Source organism: Rhagoletis pomonella, unplaced genomic scaffold (assembly GCF_013731165.1).
Source record: "Rhagoletis pomonella isolate Grant_MI unplaced genomic scaffold, Rhpom_1.0 Rhpom_scaffold_00009, whole genome shotgun sequence".
Lineage (NCBI taxonomy): Eukaryota > Metazoa > Arthropoda > Insecta > Diptera > Tephritidae > Rhagoletis > Rhagoletis pomonella.
This window is the reverse complement of record NW_023458563.1, coordinates 36,724,040-36,750,651: the sequence shown is the minus strand read 5'-3', so window position 1 is coordinate 36,750,651 and position 26,612 is coordinate 36,724,040. Positions and strand designations below refer to the sequence as shown.

At 35.0% G+C, this 26,612-nt stretch overlaps 2 protein-coding genes across 3 annotated transcripts in view; both read left to right on the top strand.

Annotated features, from left to right (window-relative positions):
- LOC118745765 overlaps positions 1–17,171 on the top strand; it is a gene marked incomplete at its 5' end in the record, with an annotated part of 45,643 nt that extends 28,472 nt beyond the window's left edge. The window contains 2 exon segments of the mRNA XM_036479418.1: positions 16,220–16,535; positions 16,644–17,171. Coding sequence (XP_036335311.1) covers positions 16,220–16,535; positions 16,644–16,973 — 646 coding nt within the window. The 3' untranslated portion in view covers positions 16,974–17,171.
- A 7,498-nt stretch (positions 17,172–24,669) lies between these two features.
- On the top strand, positions 24,670–26,568 carry LOC118745910. Of its 2 annotated transcripts, none has more exons than XM_036479566.1 (2): positions 24,670–25,554; positions 26,086–26,568. In XM_036479566.1, the coding sequence occupies exons 1-2, from the start codon at positions 25,191–25,193 to the stop codon at positions 26,169–26,171; spliced, it is 450 nt and encodes a 149-aa protein (XP_036335459.1). In that variant the 5' UTR covers positions 24,670–25,190; the 3' UTR covers positions 26,172–26,568. The 2 variants fall into 2 exon arrangements, with proteins under 2 accessions (XP_036335459.1, XP_036335458.1); XM_036479565.1 differs by having other exon boundaries at positions 24,670–25,574.
- The last annotated feature ends 44 nt before the right edge of the window (positions 26,569–26,612 follow it).

The window sequence follows — 26,612 nt, the reverse complement described above, 5'->3', positions numbered from 1 at the left end:
AGCGTTGCAAGCCCATCCTATAGGCACGGCTGAAGGGGTACGTAACAAGCTATTGTTATTTTTAAAATGTGAAAAGTTAGTTATTTTTATGTAGAATCGAAGGTTAAGTAGAAGTCGGAAGAAAATTACTTTGAAATTTTAGACAACTATTTATCCTCTGCGATAGCACCTATAAATGAAGCAGCAGAAGTTTATACGAAAATATAAACATTGAAGCTACCTTACATGAAAGCTAATATTAATGTTTTAAACTTCTGGAAAGAGATGCAGTTAAGTGACCCAAAGCTCTATGAGCTAAGCAAAGTATGCTTTGCGATTCCACCCACTCAAGTATGTAAAAATAATTTTTGAATTTTCCAATAAAATGTTATAATTTTTGTTTTTTTCTAAGGTCACAATAGAAAGGGCGTTTTCTTCCCTGAAATTAGCAGCCCGTAGCCATAGCAATAGTAGAAGCAAAAATTTCGCTTTGCTATGCTCCTCACTGCAATCACAGTTTTTTTATTTGCTACGACTCTAAAAAGTACATTGTTCGTTTTTGTGCTCTATTCATCTGCGTTAGTAGTACAACGAAGCCCAGTCGGGAGCCGAGTAATACAAATGCTTTTCGCGTTTTGTACTACCTGCTCTGCTACTGCTCTCTTCAAATGAAGAGCGGTAGCAAAAGCGAAGCAATAGGTTTGTAGCTATTGCTACTATGGAGTAGTATGCAAACACTGTTTTTAGCCATTTGAAACGTGTACTTTATTCTACTAGAATTCAATGGGCTACAAAACTGCATACTCAAGAATTTAATTAAAAAGCTCGAAATTTTAACGAAAATTTGTAGATTTTTTTTTTAATTGCATAAATTTTTAAGGCAGTGTCACTCGATTGGTACATTTGTACACATTTGTACAGATTTGTGACGTGGCGTCACGTGACATAAATTTCCATCGTTATATTTTAGTTAATATTACTTTTAAATGAACTTTTAACGCAAATAAAACATGTATTTTATATAGAATATACTTTATATTTTGACTTTAGTGCAAATTCAGGGTAAGTTTTTTGGAAATCCATGATTTATTATGTTTCAACTACATACGCCAAATTCGAACCAAATCAGACCATAAATACGGTTTTTCGAAATATCTCGACCTTGGTGCCACCTAGGAAGGCCATTTTACGCAAACATGATTCTACTTACATAGCCAGTATATATTTTAAAAAGCAGACAAATCGGCCCGTAAATACGTTAGATATAAGACTTTTATTTTTTTTGTCGTGGTGGACCTTCCGATGGAATGTCTAAATAATTTTTATCCCAAGAGCCACCGTTTCCGAGATATAACGATTCAAAAAGTTGGAAGTCAGTTAGATTATTTAAGTAACTTCTTTAACAGTGAAGAATAGTTTTTCTTTCACGACTTTTTCAAAAAGCTTTGAACATGTGGTGAGTTTAGATATGGGCCTGAAGTTTCTAACATCATTCTTATTACCCGATTTGAAAATCGGAGAAACAGATGCAACCTTCCAACGGTCAATAAAATCACCGATTGTGGAACAGTTGTAACATCGCTGACAAAATTTGATTTGAAGAAATCTGCGAAAATATTTACAGAATCCGATAGACTCTCAGAATATTGTCCATTGAATATCATTCAAGTAGGAATATTCGTACAACCTTTCTTTAACCGAATATACCTCCAAAAGGCTTTGGGGTTTCTTTTTAGTTCATCTTCATACCGAGAAATATACTGATTATATAAGACTTTATCAAGCTCATTAAAATGAGTCGAATACTGAAGATATTTTTCGTTGAAGAAAGACATTGTTGGTAGTTTTGTATAGATTAAGATACTTATTTCTTTGATTCTTCAACTTCTTTAAGTTCTTGGTGTACCAGGGAAGTTTATGAATTCGAGCGGGCCGACGAGGGAGAGAGAAAGATTTTAAAGATGTTGAACAGAAAGAAGTCAAAGCATTCGGATACACTTTTTGTTATAAAGAAAGATTTCCAGTCAATTTCTGAAATTCTGGAGTTTAAGTAATCAAAATCCGCACCTCTGAAGTCGAAAGACCACGAATCATTGGTGGCCACTGGAGAAAAATTAAAAAATTCGAGGGATAAAGAAATAATGACGTGAAGCATATCAGATTTACATATTGGGATGTTACATTCGTTTAATTGAAAAATTAAGTTCTCATCGACAAAAATTAGATCTAAGATATTATTTAACTTATTAAAAAAGGAATTTATTTGGATAAGGTTGAAACTAAACTGGCTGTTGAAAAAGTTAATTTCGTAAGAATTGCTTATGTTGGTTGGCTTTCGAATATTAGTTCTAAGTAAATTAGACCAAACTATTTTGCTGAGGTTAAAATCAGCGTCGCGGACCTAAACATACCAGCCCAAGGGGGCTCTAATAAAAACCCACCATATTAATTTTTCTTTAATATCTATAAGGTACAGACATCGGCCTGCCACAATTTTATTATAAGTATAGACAGAGATAAAAATCCCGTGTCACTGTGTTCATTTCCGCTAATCTCCGAAACCACTTAACCGATTTCAATGAAAATTTGTGTGTATTGGGTGTGTATTGTTGGTTCCAACTTAAAATATAGGATAGTTCTGAATTCGAGAAAAAATTAATTATTTTCATAGAAATTTTTTCTATGCTGCTGTCAGCGTGCTTATCTTAATATATAAAAATCCCCTGTCACTGTGTTCGTTTACGCTAATCTCCGAAACCGCTTAACCGGTTTCAAAAAATTTTGTGGGTGTATATTGTTGGTTCTAACTTACAAGATAGGATAGTTGTGAACCCGAGAAAAAATATATTTCTTTCATCGTAATTTTTCTATGCTCCTCGAAACGTGCTTATCTTATTTTAGCATACAAAAATCCCGTGTCACTGTGTTCGTTTACGCTAATCTCCGAAACCGCTTAACTGATTTCAATGAAATTTTGTGGGTGTGTATTGTTGGTTCCACCTTAAAAGATAAGATAATTTTGAACCCGAGAAAATTATTTTTTTTTTCATCGAAATTTTTTCTATGCTTCTTTCATCGTGCTTACTTTACTATAAAGAAATCCCGTGTCCCGCTTAACCGAGTTCAATGAAATTTTGTGGAACCATTTTGAAATATGAGTGTTTTTACTCTCTATAAAAAAAATCCCGTGTCACTGTGTTCGTTTACGCTAATCTCCGAAGCCGCTTAACGGATTTCACTGAAATAAAAGATATGATAGTTTTGAACCCGAGAAAAAATATTCTTTTTTCATCGAAATTTTTTCTATGCTCCTCCCAACGTACTTATTAATATATAAAAATCCCGTGTCACTTGTTCGTTTACGCTAATCACCGAAACCGCTTAACCGATTTCAATGACACTTTGTGTGTATTGGGTGTGTATTTTTGGTTTGTGTTTTATACACAGGGTAGTTTTGAAGTCGAGAAAAATATTTTTTTTTTCATCGAAATTTTTTCTATGCTCCTCTCAGCCTGCTTATCACAGCGCACGGCAGTGCGCGCGAATGACGAAAGCAGCCACAGTAGCATGCTGAAATGACTCGCTTATATATACACGAGATTTGGAAGTTTTTATCCAGACGTCCAATCGACATGGTTGAGATATCGTTGGAAAGGTCTTGCAGAGTGTGTCCAGAAAATGTATTCAAGCTTCATAAACGATTAACCGGATTCTTAAAAATTAGACTAAAGTTTTGCGAAACAAAAAACGTTTTTTTGCTTTTGCCGGTTTAAGGGGGCATGTGGGTACATTCAACATATTTGCTGAAAATATACATTTCGGGCATTTTCTCAAAAACTGGTCAGTCGATTTTATTCTAGGTTTCCACAAATCTAGCCCAAATCTTAACTTTCATCTGGTGTATAGCTTATATCTGGGAAAACTCTTGTTGTGGAGATATTGCGATTCAAATTGATAAAATGTCGCTCTAAAAAGAGTCAAATGGATAAAAATTAACATATCCGTCTAATTCGGTTACTTTAAGATAAAAAAATAATATATCCAGTTCCCCGAAAAAAAAATTCCCATTCACCGATTGCCACCTAAACCGAAATTCCCTGCAAATCGGGGAATTTCCCGCGAGTTGACAACTTGAAGGATGCAGCTGTGCTAATCACTTCGTACATGTCTTGGAAACCACAATTTGTGTGTATTTTAGAGTTTTTTTTCAGTCACATGCCGAAATTGTAACATTTTTCCCCATTAACTATGCTACATTGGTTTATCACCCACACTTAACCTACCTGGGAAGACGCGTACAATATTACCTACTGTTGTACATAAATATGTATGCATGAATGCATTTAGTTCACCCAATTGCCGCTACTACTTACATACGTATATATAAATTATCACTGAACAAAACTACTTGAGAAACAAGTAATTTTTAGCAAAAAAACCGACTTCAATTCTCATATAAAATATATATATATTTCATGATCCAATGATTGGCTCTGAACCAGATTAGTATGGGACCACCTCTGAGACACTACCTCTCCGTTGCAAAAAGAATTATCGAAATCGGTTGACGTGGTCCAAAGTTATGCGGTAGCATACATAAAAAAAAATAAATACAAAAAAATAAAAATATTCCGACGAACTGATAACCTCCTCCTTTTTTGGAAGTCGGTTAAAAAGCATTAGTTTAATAGCACGAGTGCAACACCGCACACGTGATTAAAGTAAAACTTCTTAAAAAAAGAAATCTTAACAAAAATAATCTACGAGACAATCAGACGAATACAGTGGTTTATTGTATCCAAAGTTGGTACCAAGTTGATAAGTTTTTATCATGTCTCATAATTTTTATTTTTTTTATTTTTTCGAATAAAAAGGATATGGTCATTCTTTTTCGCTTTATTCCGTATTCGAAAAATTTTATGGTTCTATGGACACATCGATTTGAATACATAATTTAGATTAAGATAATATTTTTAGCAATTTATTTGAGAAAAATAAAACTTCTATATATTAATACGCTAACATAAATTTTGTCTCCATTCGTTTGGCGATTCTACCGAACCGATTTCAAAACCAAGAACACCATTGGAAAGGCATTTTTCCGTAGTTGAGCAGAGTTTTTATGGTTTCACAATTGGTTGATTACCAAAACCGTCGTTTAAACATTTTCGAATTGTGTATACATGTTGCTGCAACATGTTCAATTTGACATGTTTCGCCTGTTGCTTCACTACACATTTGAAATTAAGCTTTGAAATAAAGATAAATATGAAGATGAAGAAATAAATGATAACGATGAAGTCAAAAAAAAAGAAGGCAAAAGTGAAGATAAAGTCGAAAATGGAGACAGTGACCGATACATAAGAATTAGGGTAACTGAAATCGTAAGAACATTTCTTGAAACTTCTTTAGCGGCAGTTGTTATAGGTATAATAATCGATTAAATAATTGATTTTGTTATCGATTTAGTCATTTATATTTTTAACGATATGTACAATAATCGATACTGATGATTGTTATATTTATCGATGAATTAATCGATCTTACAATCGTTGTATTTTTCTATATGTTTATGGATATTGTTATCGGTATTTTTATCGACACAGTTACCAACAGGGTTATCGATATACTAATCGGAACATGGAATGTGATCACCTTACATGACATCACATCACATTTTATCACATGATATGAAGAGACATCACATGATATTACATCACATAATATGATATCACATCACACGATATCACGTGACATCACATTATATGGCATGACATCACATGACTTGACATCACATGATATGACATCGTATGGTATGACATCATATGACATGACATCACAGGATATGACAACACATGACATGACATCCTATCACATCACATAAAATCACGTCACATCTTATCACGTCATCGCACCTCATCTCATCTACGTGAGAAGAAACAGAAAGGATATAAGCAAAGATGTGAAAGATAAAAACAAAGATGAAGACCAAGGTAAAGTTACCGATTTCAAATCCAAAAACACTGTTGGAAAAGCAGTTTTCTGTAGATGAGGAGAGTTTTTATAGTTTCGAAATTGGATGAAAATCGTCGTTTAAAAATTTCCATGTTTGTGTATGGTTGTTTTTGCAACCTATTCAATTTAAGCGGTTTCGCATTTGGTTTTACTTCGTATTTGAAATTAAACTTTGAAATAAAGATAAATATGAAGATGAAGAAGCAAGTGATAACGATGAAGACAAAATAAGGCAAAAGTGAAGATAAAGTCGAAAATTGAGATAAAGGCGAAAATGGAGACAATGAGAAATACATAAGAATTAGTTTAACAGAGCTGAAATTTTCCGATAGGAATCGAAATAAAATCAGCCATAAAGGTTACTGAAATTTATCGAATCATCGAAGTTTATAGCTATCGAAATTTATCCATGCTTATTAAGTTATCGCACCATATCGATTTATTCAAACCGATCAATGTTTACTGAGTTGACGAAATTTATACACACAGAAACTAAGTTGTCCAAATTTACGGATAGTTATCGAGCTATAAAAACATGTGGGATTAACGAAATTTGCCAAGTTAAAGAAATGTATCAAGTTATCGATATTTATTGAATGATCATTATTTATAGACTTAACGAAATATATCGAGGTGACGTAATGCATGGAGTTCTTTCAACTTACAGAGTTATCGATAATTATTGATCTACTGAAATTGGTTGGTTCCACGAAGCGAAGTTTATGGAATTTTCAATATATATCGATTTATCGAAATTTCAAGATTATATAAGCTTATCGATTTATCACTGCTTATCGAATTTTATCGTGCTAACAGAGTGTAATGAGATATCAAAATTTTTCGATAGTTTTCGAAAAATGTGGGGATGTCAAAAGTAAAAATTTATAAAGGTATCCAAAGTTTTTACATTTTTCAGTTATCGAAATTTATCGAGCCATCGAATTTCACATTTATCGAAATTAGTCGAGTTAACGAAGTTTGTTGAGTTATCGAATTTTAGTGTTCTTGAAATTCATCGAACTATCGATATGTATCAAATCATTGAAATTTATCGATAAACTTGAAAGTATCGGGTCAATTCCAATTCCTGCCGAGGTCCTCCAAAGACCAACAGAAGATTTTCCGGTTAGTTAATTTGTACCGTATAAGTTTTGCTACGTGTTAAGTTAGAAAACATCTCCAAGGCTAGAAAAACTGTCGAATTTCGACAGTAACTGGCACTCTAGTTTAGATTATTGTTTGTATTTTCGTCGATTTTAAATTTGCTACCCCAAAATAATTGATATAAAATAAAACACCTCTTTGAGGTAAAACTTTCGAGTGACGAAAGCTGAACTAGAAACACAAAATTTATGATATCAATTTCGTGACGAAAATTATACGCATTTTTTAACTGCCTTTGAAACGTGCGAAAAATCTTTTATTATTTATTCGGAACGTTGCGGAATTTTGCTAGAAACACAAAATAAAAGAATGAAATTTTGCAAAGATTCGTATGAATAAAAAAGATTTTTCGTACGTTTCGTACCTTGGATAAATGGAAACCTACATACCAAATTTCGTTGAGATATCTAAATTTTTGCTCGAGTTATCGTGTACACGGACGGACGGACAGGCGGACAGACGGACGGACATTTCGTTGAGATATCTCAATTTTTGATCGAGGTATCGTGTACACGGACGGACAGGCGGACAGACGGACGGACATACAGACATGGCTTAATCGACTTCTCTATTCATTCTGAGCATTTATGTATACATTTTGGCTGTTACAAACAACCGTTATGTGAACAAAGTTAATATACCCTTGTGCACAAGTGCGCTCTGGTATAAAAATATTCCGACGAATTGATAACCCTCTCCTTTTTTTTGAAGTCGGTTTAAAACTGGTTATAAGGAGTGGCCGCGGGAAAATACCACTGCAAACGTAAAATTATTGCTACTACGTTTAGATGCGGAGGCATAATATAACTTTTCACCATGGAAGATTCTTATAGATTTTCCTATGTACGTTCGTACACTACCCGGGTAAGGCATTGCCCATCATGAACCCTAGTTCATATTAATTCGTTTTCCAATAAAAAATTTTTCGTCGATTTTATAAGTTTAGGACGAATTTAAGTTCGAAGGTCAACAAGAGGTTGAAAAATACACTTCCGAGAAATAAGATTCAAACAGAATATACGTATTTTTATAATCCGAATATGCAGTAAAAACATGTCCCTTCTAAAAGCATAAACTTCCGGGCAGTTTAACACCGTCATTGCTAGTGAACACTGCATATTCATATTGACTTCGGCAAACCGGTGTTTCGAATGATCGTGAACGAAAGCAGTAGCCACCGAAGTTGATCGTTTGCCGAAAACATGTCACCGCAAAACTGCAAACCTCTTATACCGTGTTCTGATCGACAACGAAAGCACTTTGAGAACGAGTTTTGGGATTGTGGGCTGAAGGCTGTTCACACCGGCTGTTAGTGTTTTAGTTGACATATCTTACATCTTTTGATTACAGTTTTGCTACACAAAAACAAAACCAAAATACTTTTCCTTCATTTTCTTTTCATATACAACCTTTTGCTTTCATTCTTATTTTCTTCGGCCAGCCAATTAACAATAAAACGATGATAAAATATGACTTCCACTTCGATAAATAATCGAAAAAAAACTAATGAAGACACCGATTGGAATGAGTGAAGCGTGAGTTTTCAAGTAGTTTTCAGCGAAAACTGGTTTCCGTTTGACAGATTTTACATGGACGAAAACACAAGTCTTAGGTCGAAAACCAGTTTTAGCATCGAAAACATGTTTTCGATGTCGGTCAGAACATGGTATTAAAATACACTTGACTAATTGAAATGAAGCATTGACATGTATGTACATATCGTCGCTACCATGTCGGACTATCAAATGTGAAAATGGGCACTTTTCAGGAGAGCAAAGAAACTGTTGTATAAAATGTTGTTGTCATTAGAAACAAGTTTGGGAAGTTTTTTTTTTGCTTATAAGAAGACTCGAAACTTGACGATTTGCCAATTTGCATATCACTAGGGGTATTCTCTGAGTCTTGCAAAGCCCTTGCATAGTGCACAGATTGAACGGATTTCCCAGTAAAACCCGTTTTTTCTATGGGATCAGGGCACCGTGCAAGGGCTTTGCATAACTAAGGATGCAAATGATGCATCGATATTTTTGAAACATCGATAATATCGGTTCAAAATTCTATGTTTGCCATCGATGTTTACAATTTCCTAAAATCGCTAGATTGACGATACATCGATGCCAGTTTCAGTGATGTTTTAACATCGACTTATGCTCCTAATATTTTTTTACTGACCATGAATTTTATTACTTATTCTGTTGAGGAATATTCAGAAATTCCGAGTTTACTCTTATCTTTCGACAGTCATTAAAAAAGGACCGGTGTTTAGGCGCGACTGCTAACACGAGGCACCTACAGTGACGGCGCTATCTTTCCATGTTTTAACGACTTTTATACTTTTGTTGTATATTCTTATTGGTACACCTGTACTTCCTCTCTCATAATGAATCCACAGCAATAGTAAAACCAGCAGACAAAAATGTAAATTACGGCATATGTTACAGTTTTGCACTTATATATTTTTAATAACTTTTTGACAATTTTTACTTTACTTTTGCTTTTTTTAGTTCCTGCATGCAATTTGGCATACCTTATTTGTATCTCTGTAAAAATTCTGGAGGTATATCCTCCCATATATCCTTAGTTTGCTTTCGCTCACGTACTCCATTGGACGGACTTGGATACTTAGTAAGCTTTACTTTTAGTTGTTTTAGCAAATTCTCGATGAGATTCATGTCCGCGGATTGTGGAGGTCATTTCAAATTAGCAAATTTTTGCTTTTGTATCCAGTCTTTGCGAACATGTGCAGTATGTTTTGGGTGATTTTTCAGCAGAAACTCTCATTTTTCGACTACATCTTCCAAATTTTGTTGAAATATAAACAGATACTGTTCCTTACGCATAATGCGTACTAACGGACCAACAAAATTTTTGAAATACAACCCCAAACAATTAAGATCCTACCACTGTGATTCACAGTTTGCAGTACATGATGCGCTTAGGCTTAATTTGGGTCTTTGATCCAATACCATTCCCGGCCATCTGATTGAAAGCAATTAATTTAGTCTTGTCAGACCAAATAACCTTCAATTGCACCTTAAAAATGTGTTTTTTTTTTAATACATTCTGAAAGGCCTAACATATCCCAATAGGCAACGGTCCGGTTTTCGCGCGATGCAGTAAAATGCCGCCACACTCACACATGTATTTTGATCAAATTTGCCTTTTTCTTCTTTTATGATCCTTTGCGCTCAATTTGGCAACTCTTCGCCTCGCTGTCTACTGATTTGCATTAAAGTTTAATACCTTAAGCGCTTCTGAAATCGGACCGTAATATTTTTTGGCAGACCTACTTTGTCCTTAATAACATTTTAGGCTATATTTTTTCTCAGTCTTAACATTTTCACGTGGCGAGCTCCATAATTTTTTCCACTTTTCCTACGGTCTCGCGTTTTCGCAGTAAATCTATTATTTACATTTATGTTTCGTGATTAACCATATTATCTACTGGTAATCACTTCTTGAATAAATTACAATACAGAAAAAAGTCATCTGGCTTCCAACTAAGTAAAAGATAACTGTAAAATGCAAAACTGAGAGTGAGTGCAAAACTGTAACTCTGGCCTTAATTTACATTTTTGCCTGCTGGTTTTATTATTGTTGTTGCATTGACTTCAAATCTTTATGAGAGAGAGTAGGGGTGTACCAACAAGAATATAAAACAAAAGTATGAAAGTCGTTAGAACTTGGAAAGATAGCGGTGGCTGAAGTAAAAAGTGTTATAACATGTTACAGTTTTGCTCGTCGCTGTATATGCATGCTATGTACTGCTGCATGTGCAAAAATTTCCTTCATTAAATTAATGAAATTTATGTACATGCATTTCTCAACTGCCATGTAATAAAACTTTTTTAAGTTATAATTTGATGGCAGTTCAAGTATGCTCGGCCTAGTCCAATGCATCGTCCGGACACTGCTTCCTGAGTCTTCTGCGGGGGCCTGCATGGCTTACAACCATGCGGAGGTGGTAATAGTTGATTACCATTGGCCACAGTGCCTACCCACTACTTTTTGGTCCAATAAATATTTTTTTATATACATACATGTAAACATACTGGTCTCCCCTCTCACTGAGTTATTCAACCGGGTTGAAATTTCAAGGAAATTAGGCCTTGGAATTTTAGGCTCAACGAACTTACGACAGCATGCATTTCTATTCTATTTATAGGAATGGTAAAGGAATAATTACAGGGAAATGAATAAATACAGGGAAATACATCCATATGTAAGTATTTTTCTAATTGAATTACAGAGAGTTTGAATTGAAAAGTATTAAATTTTCCTTTTAATGTGACTACAACCAAGCAACTTTTGAAACATCGGAAACTATCGATATATCGATGTTGTTCTGGCGATGTATTTTAGCATCGATGTTAATTTGTCTGATGCATCGAAACATCGATGTATCGATTACCCAAAATTTGCATCCCTATGCATAACTCAGAGAATACCCCCACTCTGAATGCATGCGCAATGTATCATAATTGAAAAAGCATTTTCGCACATTCGATAGTTTGACATAGTAGCGACGATATGTACCAGGGATGTTGCGAATATTTGCATTCGCAATCGTTATGCGAATGATTCGCATCATTTTACACATTTGCATCGACATTCGCATTCGCATCAATTGATAGGAATATTTTGCGAATACGAATGTGTACATGGGAAGAGCACAGTTAACGACCACTAAGCACACAATCACAGCGTAACGCACATACTACATATGTTAAGGATTGTTTTAATTTATCGTTTAGTATTTTACAGGCAAAGCAACCCAAAGAATGATAGATTACAAGATTGCGCATTCCCGACGGCGATGACATTTGTGGTTTAAAAGTAGCGAAGCTGAATAGCAGGATAAAAGAGAATGTGAGATTAGTCAATTATCTTAATATTCCATTTTTCGATAGGAAACTACGCCACAAGAAAGTTTTGCAATCCCTTTTTTTAAAGGCACTGTTCGATCGATTTCAATGAAACATACACCGATTTAAAGGATATAACTTCCTCTAATCCAGAAATTTTAATCTCGAGACATAGGGGGCGTGGCATCTGACATATAGACTAAAATGTGAAAACCACTATATCTCTAAAACTAATTATCCTGGGGAACTGAAACTTAGCACAGTGCATAGATTCTAAATACCCTACTTAGCACAGATGCATAGATTCTAAATACCCTACTTACGTCGAAAAGTGGTAGATTTTGGAAAAGGGGGCGTGGCACCTCTCATACAAACTGAAATTCTCATATCGCTTATCCTGAAACTGCAAATGCTAACGCCCTGAAATATGACACAGCAACATATTTTATAGATACCGCTCTTACGGCTTTTGGAAAAGGGGGCGTGGCACATCCCATAGAAACTGAAATTCTCATATCGCTTTTCCCTGCAACCGCTTATGCTAACGTTCTGAAATTTTACACAACCACATACATATGCTATCAATACCGTACTTACGGCGAAAAGTGGTAGATTTTGGAAAAGGGGCGTGGCACCTTCCATATAAACTAAAATCTCATATCGATTATCTCTGAAACTGCTAATGCTAACGTCCTGAAATTTGGCACAGCAACATATGTTATCGATACCGTACTTACGACGAAGAGTGGTAGATTTTGGAAAAGGGGGCGTGGCACCTCCCATACAAACTGAAATTCTCATATCGCATTTCTCTGGAACCGCTTATGCTAACGTTCTGAAAGTTTATACAGCTGCATATGTTATCATTACCGTACTTATGGCGAAAAGAGATTTGTATTCGAAAGGGGGATGAGGTACCTCGCATACAAAATGCAATTTCCATATCGCTTATATCTGGAAGCACTTATGATAAGGTAATGGAATTTAATACAGCTACATCTATATATGTACATATAAAATGGCAAGAATAATTCAATTGGAACCATTTTCTGCCAGATTTCTAAATGGCGTTAAATGATTGTTATTTTGTGTAATGATTTTTGAAAGGATCAGTGTGTTTGTCTTCTGTTAGGTGGCGCAGGGGTTGAGAGTAGAGATGGGTATGGGACTAAGTATTAAGTCCCGGTCCCGCCCATCCCTAAATTCAATTTTTAACTTCCGAACCCGCTCATTCCGACCTTTTTCATAATTGTACCGCGGGCCCGGGGACCGCGTAATCTATCTCTAAAAAATTTACGTATTTCATATTAATTAAAAAAAATATATAAAATATGAAAGATCTGGCATCCTCCGATTGTTTTGTTTTGCTTTGCTGTTCGTTTTCGTCTCAATAAAACATAAAAGTGCACATTTCATAAAAATTTTTTAAGGAAGATTTTCTGAATTTGCGGAGGTTGCGGTTTTATCGGTAGTATCGGGAAAGGATTTTGGTCCCATTCCGTCCGTGGACAGACCTTCCCGATACCGCCCATCCCGGTCATCTTCAAATCAGTTCCGTGGATCCTGCGGGTCCCGATATCCCATGGCGATCTCTAATTGAGAGCTATCCTTAAAATTTATGGTCAGATTTGCTTCATCTTTAGAACAACAATATCAACATAAAAAATGGTACAACTCGGTAACCCAATCGTGTGATGCAAAAATAGTGGGCTTTAGGCCCAATCTTGACAAAAACCCATGTAAAACCGCCGTAATAGAAGGAATTATTATAGTTTGTTTTACACCTTCGAGGTACTTAACCTCCACTGATTCTGACGAAAAGAAAGAGGAGTTTATGCAGATGTTGGCAATTTAGTTGTAACCTTCCAAGGAGCTCTCAGACCAATATAATTGAGGTTACTTTCTCGGTATAATTTCGAAAGCTACTAAGAAATTTTGTTTTAAGTTTTCCTATAAATAAATTCGTTATACAGTATATTTTGCTTTGCTGCCTTTATCTTTAAGTGCACATTTAAGATACCTACCCCAAAATGCGCATCTGAGACATTATTTTTAACATTTATAAGGAAAGTGCTTCGATAGATGCATTCAACATACCTGCCCATTGGCGATACATGCCTTAAAAATTGTGCAACTAGTATCAATTATCAAAGAAAGTATTACGTTTACCTGCACTGGCCCTACAATTACCTAATTTTACAAGCTTTTATTTATTTTGCTCATATCGCAGAACAACGAAAATGGCTATCAATTTATGTAGTTATATACAGAATAAGATACCATTCGAAAAAAATTTCGCAGGCATTATTTTCTACGTGATAGGTGCTTCTCCATTATTTGGTTTCATAGGGATTCGGATACCTTCCTCATTGAAGTAGTAAAGAAAATTCGCTTAAGTGCCTTTTTCGGTTAGGTGCACAAGTTTTTCGTGCAAAGAAATTTGTGCAGCTAAACAAAATATACTGTACATAAATTTTGGTGGTGGACTTCAAAATCGTCATTCGCATAAAGAAGCCAATATTGGCGATAAGCAAAAATTTAAAAGTGTATAAAAATATATCGAATTTCGACAATTGGGCGATACTAGTACACATAAATTGAGAAGAATTACATCTCCCTTAAAAGTTTTAAGTGATGCATTTTTTCATACTCACAGGAGGAAATATTTTTTGATAGCATGGTTCTGTTAACATTTCCTAAAAAAAGTCTCTGAAAAGGGGCAAAGGTCGCACATAATTTTGGAAAAGGGTCAAAAAATCAAAATTTTCAAAAGGTCGGGTCAAAAAGTATTGGCGCTCAAAAAGGGTCAAACTGCCCCTTAAGTCGCACAACGGCAACACTGTATAGACGGGCTTGCTTATACAGCTGCGGAAATGTAGTGCGCATATCTTCCAATTCCTCCAATGGGTCGCTTTTCAAAGAAGATACTGAAGCATAATAAGCTTTGCGCTTCCGATACAAGTACTTTTTTTCGATACCTACTTGGATCGCAGTAAAAAGTATCGAGTACAAAAATACTTGGTAAATTGAGAAAAGTATCGAGTATGTACTTGGATTTACTTGTATCGATTTATCCCTAACTTTGACTACTAAATTAAAACACTGTATGGGTTAAGCACTGGTTTAATGTTCTAGTATTTTATAAAGTACTTCAACCTTAGCCTCGCAAACGCTGGGCACCTAAGGAGGTAGTGTTAAGGTGATTGCACCTCGTCATCCTCCAGGCAACTGCGACATATGGGATTCGGCGATATGTTCAGCCTTAATACATGAATACATTGGACAGTGACCCGTTAAAACCCCCGCTAAGAGTAGCTTTGTAAGGGCCGTTTCCTCATCTAACCTTTAGATTACCGGCCTGTTTTTCGTCTCGATATACGAGTTTTCATTTTCTCATCAGCGTATTAATTTCTCGAATCGATAAATTGTTGCTCACCCGATGCAACCTCTAAAAATGTGTACCCAACTTTAAATTTCGGTTCGGTTTTGGTTCATGAGTCAGATATATTAGATATTTCAACCAAGGTCTTGGTTTTTGCTAACAATTGCTCTTGCTCTATATTTGCTTATGTTGCATTGCCAACCTTTGAAATTATATGACGAATGTAGTGAATTTTCACTCTACGGAATAACAAATTTATTTTTACCGGTAAGATAAGAAAACCAAAACACTTTAAAGTGAGTAACAATTTATCTGCCCTAACTGGGCAACTTTACTGCTTACATTAGAAAATGGCCCTAAGTGTGTCAGAAAGATGCAATCGCGCACGTTTTGGTTTCTGCTCGTGGCTCGCTGAGCTGACATGAGGCCTATTTATCCAAGAGTGTACCCCATGTGATCAATGGCACTCCCGGCCGCTCTTGATCCGGCGATAGCGTTTCAAGATTACCTTTCCCAGCCAATTCGTCAGCCACACAGGTCTCCGAAATGTCGCTGTTTCCGGGTCACAGCCTAATACAGAAGTATACCGACGCAACTGAGGGAGAGGGCAGATATTTCCTAACCAAAGCATTAAAAGCATGGAGCGAATAGGCGAAATATAAACACAAATATAATTAAATAAAGCGGGAAAATTTTAATATTTTATCTAAAATAAGACCAAGAGCTTAAAAATAACTTATTAAATTTTCTAATTTTATTGTTATTTTCTTCCCATCTCCCGGTCTATTTACTTTGTGCTTTTTCTTTATTTTAGCCTCAAATTGCTTTCGCTACTAAATTTGCTTTGCAACGCAACACAAACACAATCTAGGCAAGCAAGAGATGGCTGTTATGGCTGCTTTTTCAGAGCCGGTAGCATCAGAAGTGGACCAGCTTTGATTTCTTCTTTAAATGATTGCGCCCGATTGTACATCGCCAACACAAGCTATGCCGATTGCGCGAACACTCTGCAGGCCATGGTGAATGAAACGGCCACGCTGCCCTTATCCACCGATTTTTCAGTCGACCCTTGTTATTCGGGCTATTGTGAATTCGTGCGCTGCGTTAGGCGCGTCAACGCTCAAAATTTGGTAAGTTGATTTTTGTAATCCCCAGGGTTGTCGGTGACTTTGAAAGAAACAAATTTTTGACTTTCCCACGAAATATCGTATTGACATCAGTGCGCTCTAATTTTTTAGATATCCAATTGTTATATAGAAAACTTGGGCACCAGGCAATTAACGGATACTCTGGATCGCATCTATTTCTATACGAATGTCACATCCTGCATTTTGGCCAGAACGCGTTGTTCTCAATATAACCCCGTCTCCGGTGAACTGCAAAACACACTTGTCGTGCCAGGCAAACTAGTATTAAGAAAATCGCCGTTTTTGAATGCGCTGCAAATATTGGATAATGGCGACTTGCGTGTGGTATCCTTTTCAACTCGAACAAATATGGCAACCGAAAAGTTTTGTGCCCATTTTCCCAGCGTAGAGCAAGCTTATTATGGTTCATATGTGTGTTGAGTGGCTCAAAAACAACACCTACTTATAAATAAACACATTTATCTATCGTTGCTTTAATATACATACTCATTTTCTTTTCAAATCCAGTATTGTACAAAAGTCTGTCGATAACTTACTAAGTATCTACTGGATTTTAAAAATATCTTCTACAGCATAAAATTAGTGATATTCATAAATAAAAACAGCCTTTAAAAGAAATTCGCAGCAAAAGGACTTGATTTTGAATGGAGTTTTTTCGTCGATCCGTAAAGAAACCAACATTTTAGATAGGGCCTTTCTATATTAAGGTAACGATACGTAGATAAATATGTGTGTGCGTCATTTCCGACCGAAGTGCTATTTTCTGTCCCCCCTTTTTTAATTTTTAATGGTGGCAAACACGAAAACTCAAAAACAGCATTATACGATCCAAATAATAAGCCACCAGCAAAGCTGTTTTTATTATTGTAGGCCGTTTTGTTTTCTTTTGCGAAGGGTATTTCTTTGATATATTCTACCTAATTCATATGAAAATAGTTGTCCCCGCTCAGGTTATTCGATAATTAACATGAATAAAAAGTGTAAATAAAGAAACAATGAAAAAAGCGTAACTGTTTGTGAATCAACATAATAAATATAATAATGTCCCTCCGAATTTTCCTGAATGTCACTTTTTTAATTTTTCCGTGATATTAAAATTGTTAACATAGTTGTTTTGCTCGCCTAAGTGCATTACAGTTAAGAAGCGCAAGAAGAAATAACTTAATAAAAGTAATTATTTTGTGTTTTTGAGTGGATCTATCATTGCACCATGGTAAGTACGGCTAAATATTTCCCGAATGTCACCCAGTTTTTTATGCAAAAAGCACTTAAAATAAGATAACTACCGATTTCCGTTTATTGCTCAAGGAGTTTCAAAGATTGCCTTGTTTTTATATTTTCGTGAAATAAAACTCTTAGAAAAAAAATCAAAAAATGTGAAATATTTCCAGAATGTCACTTTTAGGTGAAAAAAGAGAACGGAAACTGACACTGAAGAATACACAACGCCGAAACCGGTTTACCTCCAAACCAAATTTGACAAGGGATGACGGAAATTCGTTCCAAAATACATCATACGCCCACAGTTTATTTCTCCAAAAGTGTTCAAATGGCATATATGCATATGTTGCCAAAGAAAGATTAAACAAAAAGCCTACTTCCCAAGAAAAACCATGACATGAACCATGAAAACTGTCATGGAAAAGGTGGAAAAAACTTCAACATTAGCTTATGTGATAATTAAGATTCAAAGTGATATGCAAATGTTTAAAAATCATGCATTTAATGTTAAAAATCAGTACAATGCTTATCGGTTAGTATATTTTATCTACAGTTTCTAAACTTATTTAACCCTTTAACTTACTTCTAAAAAAGTAACATTCTGGCAAATATTTAACAAAAATCAGTATAAAGAATACTTTCCATGTATGTACACTTTTTTGTAAATTACCCGTATACATATATACAAATGTACTAGAAAGCAACTTCTTATACAGAAATTAAGCTAAATTAATATTTTATATGTAATCGTTTTATTTTTAAAATTTGGTATTTTTGGAATAAATACATATATCTGTACGTATATGTAATGTAGAAACAAATTTAATTTTACAGACATGAATTTGAATTTGGTATTTATATTTTTCAATGTGTAAACATTTTGAAAAACTATAAATATACTTTTGGTTGTTTCCTTATATCGCAATAAAAGTTACTCCGTAACGTTGAATACTTAACAACCATTTATTCATAAAACTAAATATTAAAAGTAGATTTAATGAAATACAAGTGTGCTGAGTATGCAGCCAATCCAAAAATATAATATCAAGAGCAGTGTTGCCAGTTTAGACTTTTTGAGGCTAGATCTAGCTTTCTTCTTTGTCGTTTCCCTGTAGGGTTCTAGTTCCTAATTCAACCGATGAGATCTAGTTCGATCTGCATCCATTTTTTATAGCTCCCAACCTGTTATAAATTCGTCATCTTAGATCTACATTTCGAATCAGGCTTGTCGAAACATTTATCTTTTATATTAAATACGATCGGTTGAAGGAAGGACAATACCATCACAAATGTTTAAACGCATTTATTTAAAATTTATAAACCACATTAGTAGTAGTAGTAGTATTAAGCTTAAGTAATAAGTAAAAAACAAAAGTGCGTTCTGCTTAAAAGTAAAAATATTAGTTCACTTTTTCTTACGTGTCTAAATTTAAGCATATTGATTTTTAAGTAAATTCAGTTCTTTTAAAGCTTATATGTATATTAAGTACTTCGAAAGTTTTTGTCTTACTTAACTTAAATAAGATATACAGTCAGTCAATAAAGTTTAGGTACAGCGAAGTTTTTACAATACCGGCAACTATTTTTTAAATATTTTATTCTTCCCTAATTTTTTATAAAAATATGGTTAATTCTACACCAAAAACCCCAAAAATCAAAGTTCCAAACCTTATGCAAAATTAAAGAAAACTCTGCAAACTTCCATCCAAATATTGCAATTTACACTCTTTAGAAAAAAGTTAAGTACGCAGTTTTTTAGCCCATTCAATTTTAGTATAACAAAGTGCAAGTTTGAGGTAGCTAGGACTTACTATTGATATTTAGCAATTTTTTTTGTTGTTGTTTGGTAAGTCCTAGCTTCCTCATACTTGCACTTCATTATACTAAAATTGAATGGGCTAAAAAACTGCAAACTCAACTTTTTTCTAGAGAGCGTAAAGAGAAAGTGAATTATTTTAATGAAATTTTGCAGAATTTTCTTAAATTTTGCACAAGGTTTGGAACTCCGATTTTTGGGGATATTGTTGTAGAATTAACCATATTTTTATAAAAAAAATTACCGAAAACTAAAATATTTAAAACATAGTTGCCCGTATTGTAAAAAATTCGTTGTACCTAACCTTTATTGACTGACTGTAGGTAGCTGTGCTGGATTGCATAAAAAATAATAATTTGTCTTTTCTTAAAAAAAGGTAGCTCTGGTGGCTTGCATTTTTAAATAAATTTAGTGAGAAAGTGGTAATTATTTTGACACTTTTTTTTTAAATGCCTCTTTTTCTGCAACTGCATTGCCATTCTCAATTGTCCTCCAGGATCTTAGCCTATGTTTATGGCATCACTAAGTATAATGATTATTAAGCAACTCAGAAACTATACCAGCGTGATTACCGACGTATCCTTTTGAGAGGTAGCCGCACCCTTATAAAAGGAATAAGACCCAAACTTTTCAGATCAAAATTTCAGTAGGTTGCGTCTGTATGGCCTTTTCAGTTTAAAAAATTATCATTATTTTTAAGTGGAGAAATAAAAATCAAAATTAATGATAATCTCTGCGCGAAAAAATAAAAATCATAAAATAATCATTATTTTTGATCCCAAAAATAAAAATCAAATTATAATTATTTCCGTTGGAGCGAAAAAATAAAACTCAATAATAATTCATAAAATAATGATTAAATGCTGATTTAATTATTTTACTCATAATGATTACCTTCCCTGCTTTTAAAATTTAAAATAAAATAGTTTAGTGAAAGTACCACATTTCGCTGCTTTTGGACTGTTACGGAACTATTTACTATCGGTCTGGTTCGTTTTTGTCGAAAAAGAACTAGTACTGAACTAGAAATCTGGTTCACTAGCTCATGTTTTTCCTACAGGGTATTAATACGCTAACGAAATCCCATACAAATATATTCCTCCCTACTGCTCCTATGTTTCTCAACTGATTTGAAAGGTTGTTTCTTTGTACGAAAGATGTTTCAAAGATGACGTGCGCATTTTGTTTCTTCTTCCGCTAGGTGGTGCAGGAGTCGAGTTACTCCGAAAAATTTTATTTATGGTTTGATTTGCTTCAAATTAAAAATACGTATTACTAACATCAATAGAAATGCGCATTTTGTTTGTTTTTCCGCTAGGTGCCGTAGGAGTCGAGTTATTCCGAAAAATTTCATGTATGCTCCGATTTGCTTCAAATTCAAAATACATATTACTAACATCAAGGGAAATATACCTGCGAAAAATGGACCCGACAGGTGGCTCAAGAGCCGAGTTATTCCGATTTCTGTATAAGCCTATGAATGCCCGCTTTTGTTTCACCTTCTACTATCTTTATATTAACACGCTAACAAAATCCCATACTAATCTATTCCTCCCTACTGCTCTTATGGATTATAGAATTATTTAATGGAAAATATATCACTCCCCTAATACTATTAGTGACGTGGACGATCGAAAGGTGCTCATGGACATAAAAAGCGCCACAAACAAATTGAAAGTGTATGACAAAGTGAGGTGGTCGAATTTCGACAACGGGGCGATACTAGTATGAAAAAATAGCAGTTTTCGTTGTTCAGACTTAACTCAAAAACTACTGAATAGATTTCAGTAAAATTATAAGAGACTAGATCGCCCTCACCCGCTTCGCTGAGTGTATGAAATTTCTACGTGCTTGATTGAGTAAAATTTATTTCAAGAAAACTCAATTAAAAAACAGGAGGTTTAAAATTTGTTTAACCATCTTCAAAATATTTTCAAACAAAAACTTTCTTTGTCATACTTTTTCAATTAACGTATCCCTTTAACTGAATTTGAGATTTTAAACAGATGGAAACCTCTTACATGTAATATTGAAATGAAGCCCTTGAAACCCCATTTCGATTGATACCCATATTATAATAATCATTTAAAATATTGAATAGTTTGAATTTAACCTTTTAAAAAGATGGCAACCTATGTGATACATATTGTGACACATATTCAAAACCATTTACACCACGAGCTCAGCAACTTCGCGTACGAGGATTCCGGAACTCCCAACTTAAAATTAACTCTCTTAACCCTCCGTCTGACACATGTTCCATGTACCTTTCAACTGACACATGATGCCTGGCTGGACCCCTACGTATTTATATACATTTTATGAAAATAAAACTCGTTTTTTTTCGCATTTTATCAATCAGATATATATTTTTTATTTTTTACCTTACTGAAAAAAACAAATCTAAAACGTATTTCGGTTTGAAAAAAACTTTTTCTATAGTATTTCAAATAATATCATTGTCATTTGAACAAACGAAATGGAATTTCATTGAGTTTTATTATGAAATATCGAACGAGTTCTCTTATAGGTTGTTAGGCACGCAGCTGAGGCATGTATATGCGATTTTTGAATGCTGTTGACACACTGGATTTGAACACATTGAACAAAAAAAGGAAGTTTTTCGGCGCCGCTTATCTTCTCCTTGCAAACAAAGTCTGCAGTCCCTCTTGCCAGCGAGTGTATCAGTTCCAGCTTTATGAATTGTCAACGTGTTTCCTGGAAGATTGATTGATCTACCAAAATACGATTCAAAAGCCAAACGAGTGCTGAACTGCGAAATGATGTGAATATTGTTCATTCGGTTGTCGATGTTTGCCAGAACCAATGTGGTGGATAGCGTAGTCAAAAATTTGCGTCGCGCGTCATTTCTGGTGAGACCATCTACTTCTTTGCAAATACAATAAGCAGCCAATGCCATAACATCTAGCATGTTGCAAAAGAAAGCGAAAGTCCATCGTCTAGTTGGCCGTTTCGACGTGTAATGAGTTACCATCTGGTCCATGCAATCGACACCAGCTTTATTTGAATTATAAAACAAAATCGCTTTTGGTTTCATTGCTTCGCCTTCACAATTTTTTGTATAATGGACCGTGGAAAGTAAATTCACAGCTTTGTTCTTTTTTAGCACGTAGCTACAAAGCGAGACCAAATTTTCATGAAAACCGAAAAGAGACGAAAGCACAGGGCGAGTAGGATTTTTTTTTAATTTCAGCAGGAAGGCACTTTTTATTAGATCGAATGGTGCCGACGAATGCAAGACCGATGGCGGCGAGTCTCTTAGCTCCTTCCAATGTGGTGAAAAAATTGTCGGCAACAAATGTTCGACCGCTATTACTATATCGGTTTGCAAATTGTAGCAAAACATTCTCACCTTGTTTCACTACGCGCTCTTCGCCTTCGCCTCTTCCCGTGTACAATTTACCTTGCAGTGGATATTTTGTTTTTGAATCGCAAGCCCACCAAACTTTTATGCTATATTTAGCTGGCTTTGATGGTATAAATTGAGTAAATTTTGTTCTACCACGATATGGAAAGAGTTGCTCGTCAACAATAATGTTTTCATGGGGTTCGTAGTTTTTGTAAAGATTTTCATTCAAAAAATTCCATACATCTCGAATTGGTGCCGCTTTATCGGTGCTTTGTCGAAATTCACGCGTACGACCATCATCGAAATGGATAAATCGAGTCAATTCAAGGAATCGTCGATAAGACATTGCTGAGCGAAAAATAGGTAAAGCATCGGAACGCCACAAAACTGATGAATCTTGCATATTATTGTGTGAAACACCAGACGCCAAAAGTATGCCAATAAGTGCATCAAGTTCAGTGCTGGTCAAATCAATCCACACTCGTGGTTTTGATCCCGGATTTTCCTCATTCCATTTTCGTGTGGCATCTCTTGCATATCGATTTGTTTCGGTAATGATAACAATGAAATATTTGGTGAAAAAAAATTTTTGAATACCTCAATGGGGTTAGAGTTTTGTTGCTTACGTCCAGGTCGGAAACGCAAAATATTGTGTTGCCGTAAACGAACATTAGCATTTGGCTCATTTTTGCTCCATTTCGTGCCGTCTTTACCGTAAAAAAAATCATTTTGTTGTTGAAAGTTATGCATTTCACTCGATTCTTCCTCTACTTCTTCATCACTATCAAATATTTCATTTGGTTCGATTACCATTTCGTCTTCAACGTCCGATGCTTCACCTTCAGGCACGTATTCAGTATCGTTATCGATGTCATCTTCATTTACACCTACATCGGTATTTTCACGTTGTATATCATTTAACAAAGCCGAAGACAAACGCGAATAAAAATCGGTGTTTACATTTCTTCCTCTTAACCGCGTATTATAAACAAATTCCACTTCATCATCCATATTCACACTTAGTAAAAATAAGAAAAAATATTTTGCGCGCTATATGTATTTTTTATAACTGCTAGGTTGTTCTCCGTTCAATGTTCAGTTGTCAACTGAATAGAATACAAAGAAGAGAAGAAGAGAAAAAGTAAAAAATACCGTTTTGAATGAACAAAATTCTTCAATCTCACACGTTGCCTTACAAAATGTATCAGGGTCTGTCCAGACACCATGTGTCGGTGCGAGGTAGATATTTCAAGATATGCTTATAACATCCTATTTAAAAACATTTCGTTCTAGAACTTTTTCATCATTCGATAGCTAATAAAATTTTAGGAAGGTACCTGGAGGCGCAAGTCGATAGCTAAAATATTAATATACTTTATTTACAATTGAAAACTAAAAAGGTCTGGCTGGAACCGTGTGTCGGGCGCAGGGTTAATAGTTGATACTGGGACATTTTTCTTAACCAGTTTGAAGCAGGATAACAAATTTTTATCTAAACCAGTTTGCTTAAAAACATAATCTTTAATGTTATCCTCAGATACGGAAGCCGAGAAAGAACCTAATTGCAACCATTTATGCCGGACCGCAACGTCCAAATCATTACATGCATTTGTACCGAAAACACGCACTTGTTTTTTGTTCCTTTATTCGTAGCTGTCGACCACTGTGCATTATCATTAACCTCGGCAGTAGGCGCAATAGAAGCAGGTGGGAGAGCATCATTGGAGACGTCAGCAGCTGGGGCCGAAAACTTAGCATGTGTGTGTGTAGAGCGCATAGAGCAAGCAGCAGTGTTCACTTTAGGGTCAGTGCAGGCAACAACATTTTTTTGTGCCGACATTTCAGTGTGCGAATTTGTATCAGCAGATGGCCAAGCATTATCAGCAGATAGAGAATTAGCAGCGACAGCCGAAGAAGCAGGTGAGCGAGCATCAACAGAGAGAGCATCAGTGGAAACTGCAGTAGCAGTTGGCGCCGAAAAGTCAGCTGCCTGTGTGTATCAGCGGATGACCAAGCGACATTCGAAGAACAAGCAGCACGAGAAGTATGCGACGAGAGAAAAAGAGCGCGATTAGCTGCAATAATTTCTTTTACAGCTGCGTTATCACTACCAAACTTCTCAACAGCAACACCAATAGAGGAGCGAAGGTCTTTAACCTCTGCCATGAGTAAGGCAATCGTATCATCTTTCTCAAGCAGATTGCGCTGCATGGAAAGAAGATCTGAGTGAATGTTTTCAGTTTTTAACAATAAATTATTGTTATCTTCCCGTAAAGCACTGATCAGATTATTCACGCGGGCATTCCCATTTCGAAGAGCGACAACCACATTGTATAGAGATCCCAATGTAACTTGTTGCTTATTGGTATTGGCATTATCATTTGAATTACCATTTAGCTTTAAAGAGCCAGCGGGCTTTGATTTCACAGAGTTAGAAGAGTTCGAAGAGATAGATTTGGTGATATTAGAAGTTTTTGAATTTTCATCCACGACAACGGGCGGAGGAGGCGAACGGAGGGAATCACGACGAGCTTCAGAAGAGCCTTTACAAATGAAGCTCTTGTCTGAGCTGAGCAAAAATTCTGCATCTGCCGGTAGAATACCAACACATTTCGTATGAAAGAGTACATTGCACTTCGCGCACAGCACTGTTGATTGCGTCCTATCAACTTTGTGGCCACATGCGCAAGGCATCATGTAGTTTTAATTAGGGCTGTGCGATTATTCGATTACTCGAGCAAGTTGGTTAATCAGTTATTCGGTTAATCAATTACTCGAGTAATCAAGATTTTGATTACTCAAAACGATGATTAATCGAGTTACTTGAAATATGATTACTCAAAAAAATTAATTTTGCTCGTTAAAAGAGTTTGCTTTGGAAAATGCTTATTTTCTTTTTTATATTTATTTATTAATTAATCATAAAGCAAATTACTCAAATATTTTTGTTTTTGGTTAATCAAAATCTTGATTACTCGAGTAACTGAACATTTGAGTAATCATAATTTCCAATTAATCGAATAATTGAGTTACTTACTTTATGATTAATTAAAATTTTGAATAATCAATTAATCGCACAGCCCTAGTTTTAATATAAAATAAATATTAAGGTATAATTTCCTTAGAAAACACAAGAGTCACTGTCTCAATCAATATCGAGTTTTCATCATTGCAAAAAAGCAAATACATAAAAGAGTCACTGTCACAATAGTTAAGCTGATATTATGATTAAAATCGAAGAGCGAAGAAAAACACGTCCGCACAGCACGAAACGTTTGATTAAATTCACAAGGTATACCACCAGCATGATGGAAAATAAGTTTACCAAAAATGGATCCGCTACACTCAGAAAAGAAACACTTTAAAGTCACTTTAAATCCAGTACAAGGAACTTTAAAATTATGAAAACCAGCCGTATTGAAAAATATTTAATCTTAAAGTTAACACTTTAAAATGTAAATTATTAATGTTAGCACTTTGAATATTAAAGTGAAAACTTTACATTTTAATATGCGCATTCTCGAATACAATTTAAACACTTTTGATTTTAAAGTTCACACTTTTAACCCAATTTAAAAATGTTTGTACTTAAATTAAAAGTTAACACATTCAACCTCAAATTAAAAGCTTTAGATTTTATTTTGAGAGTGAA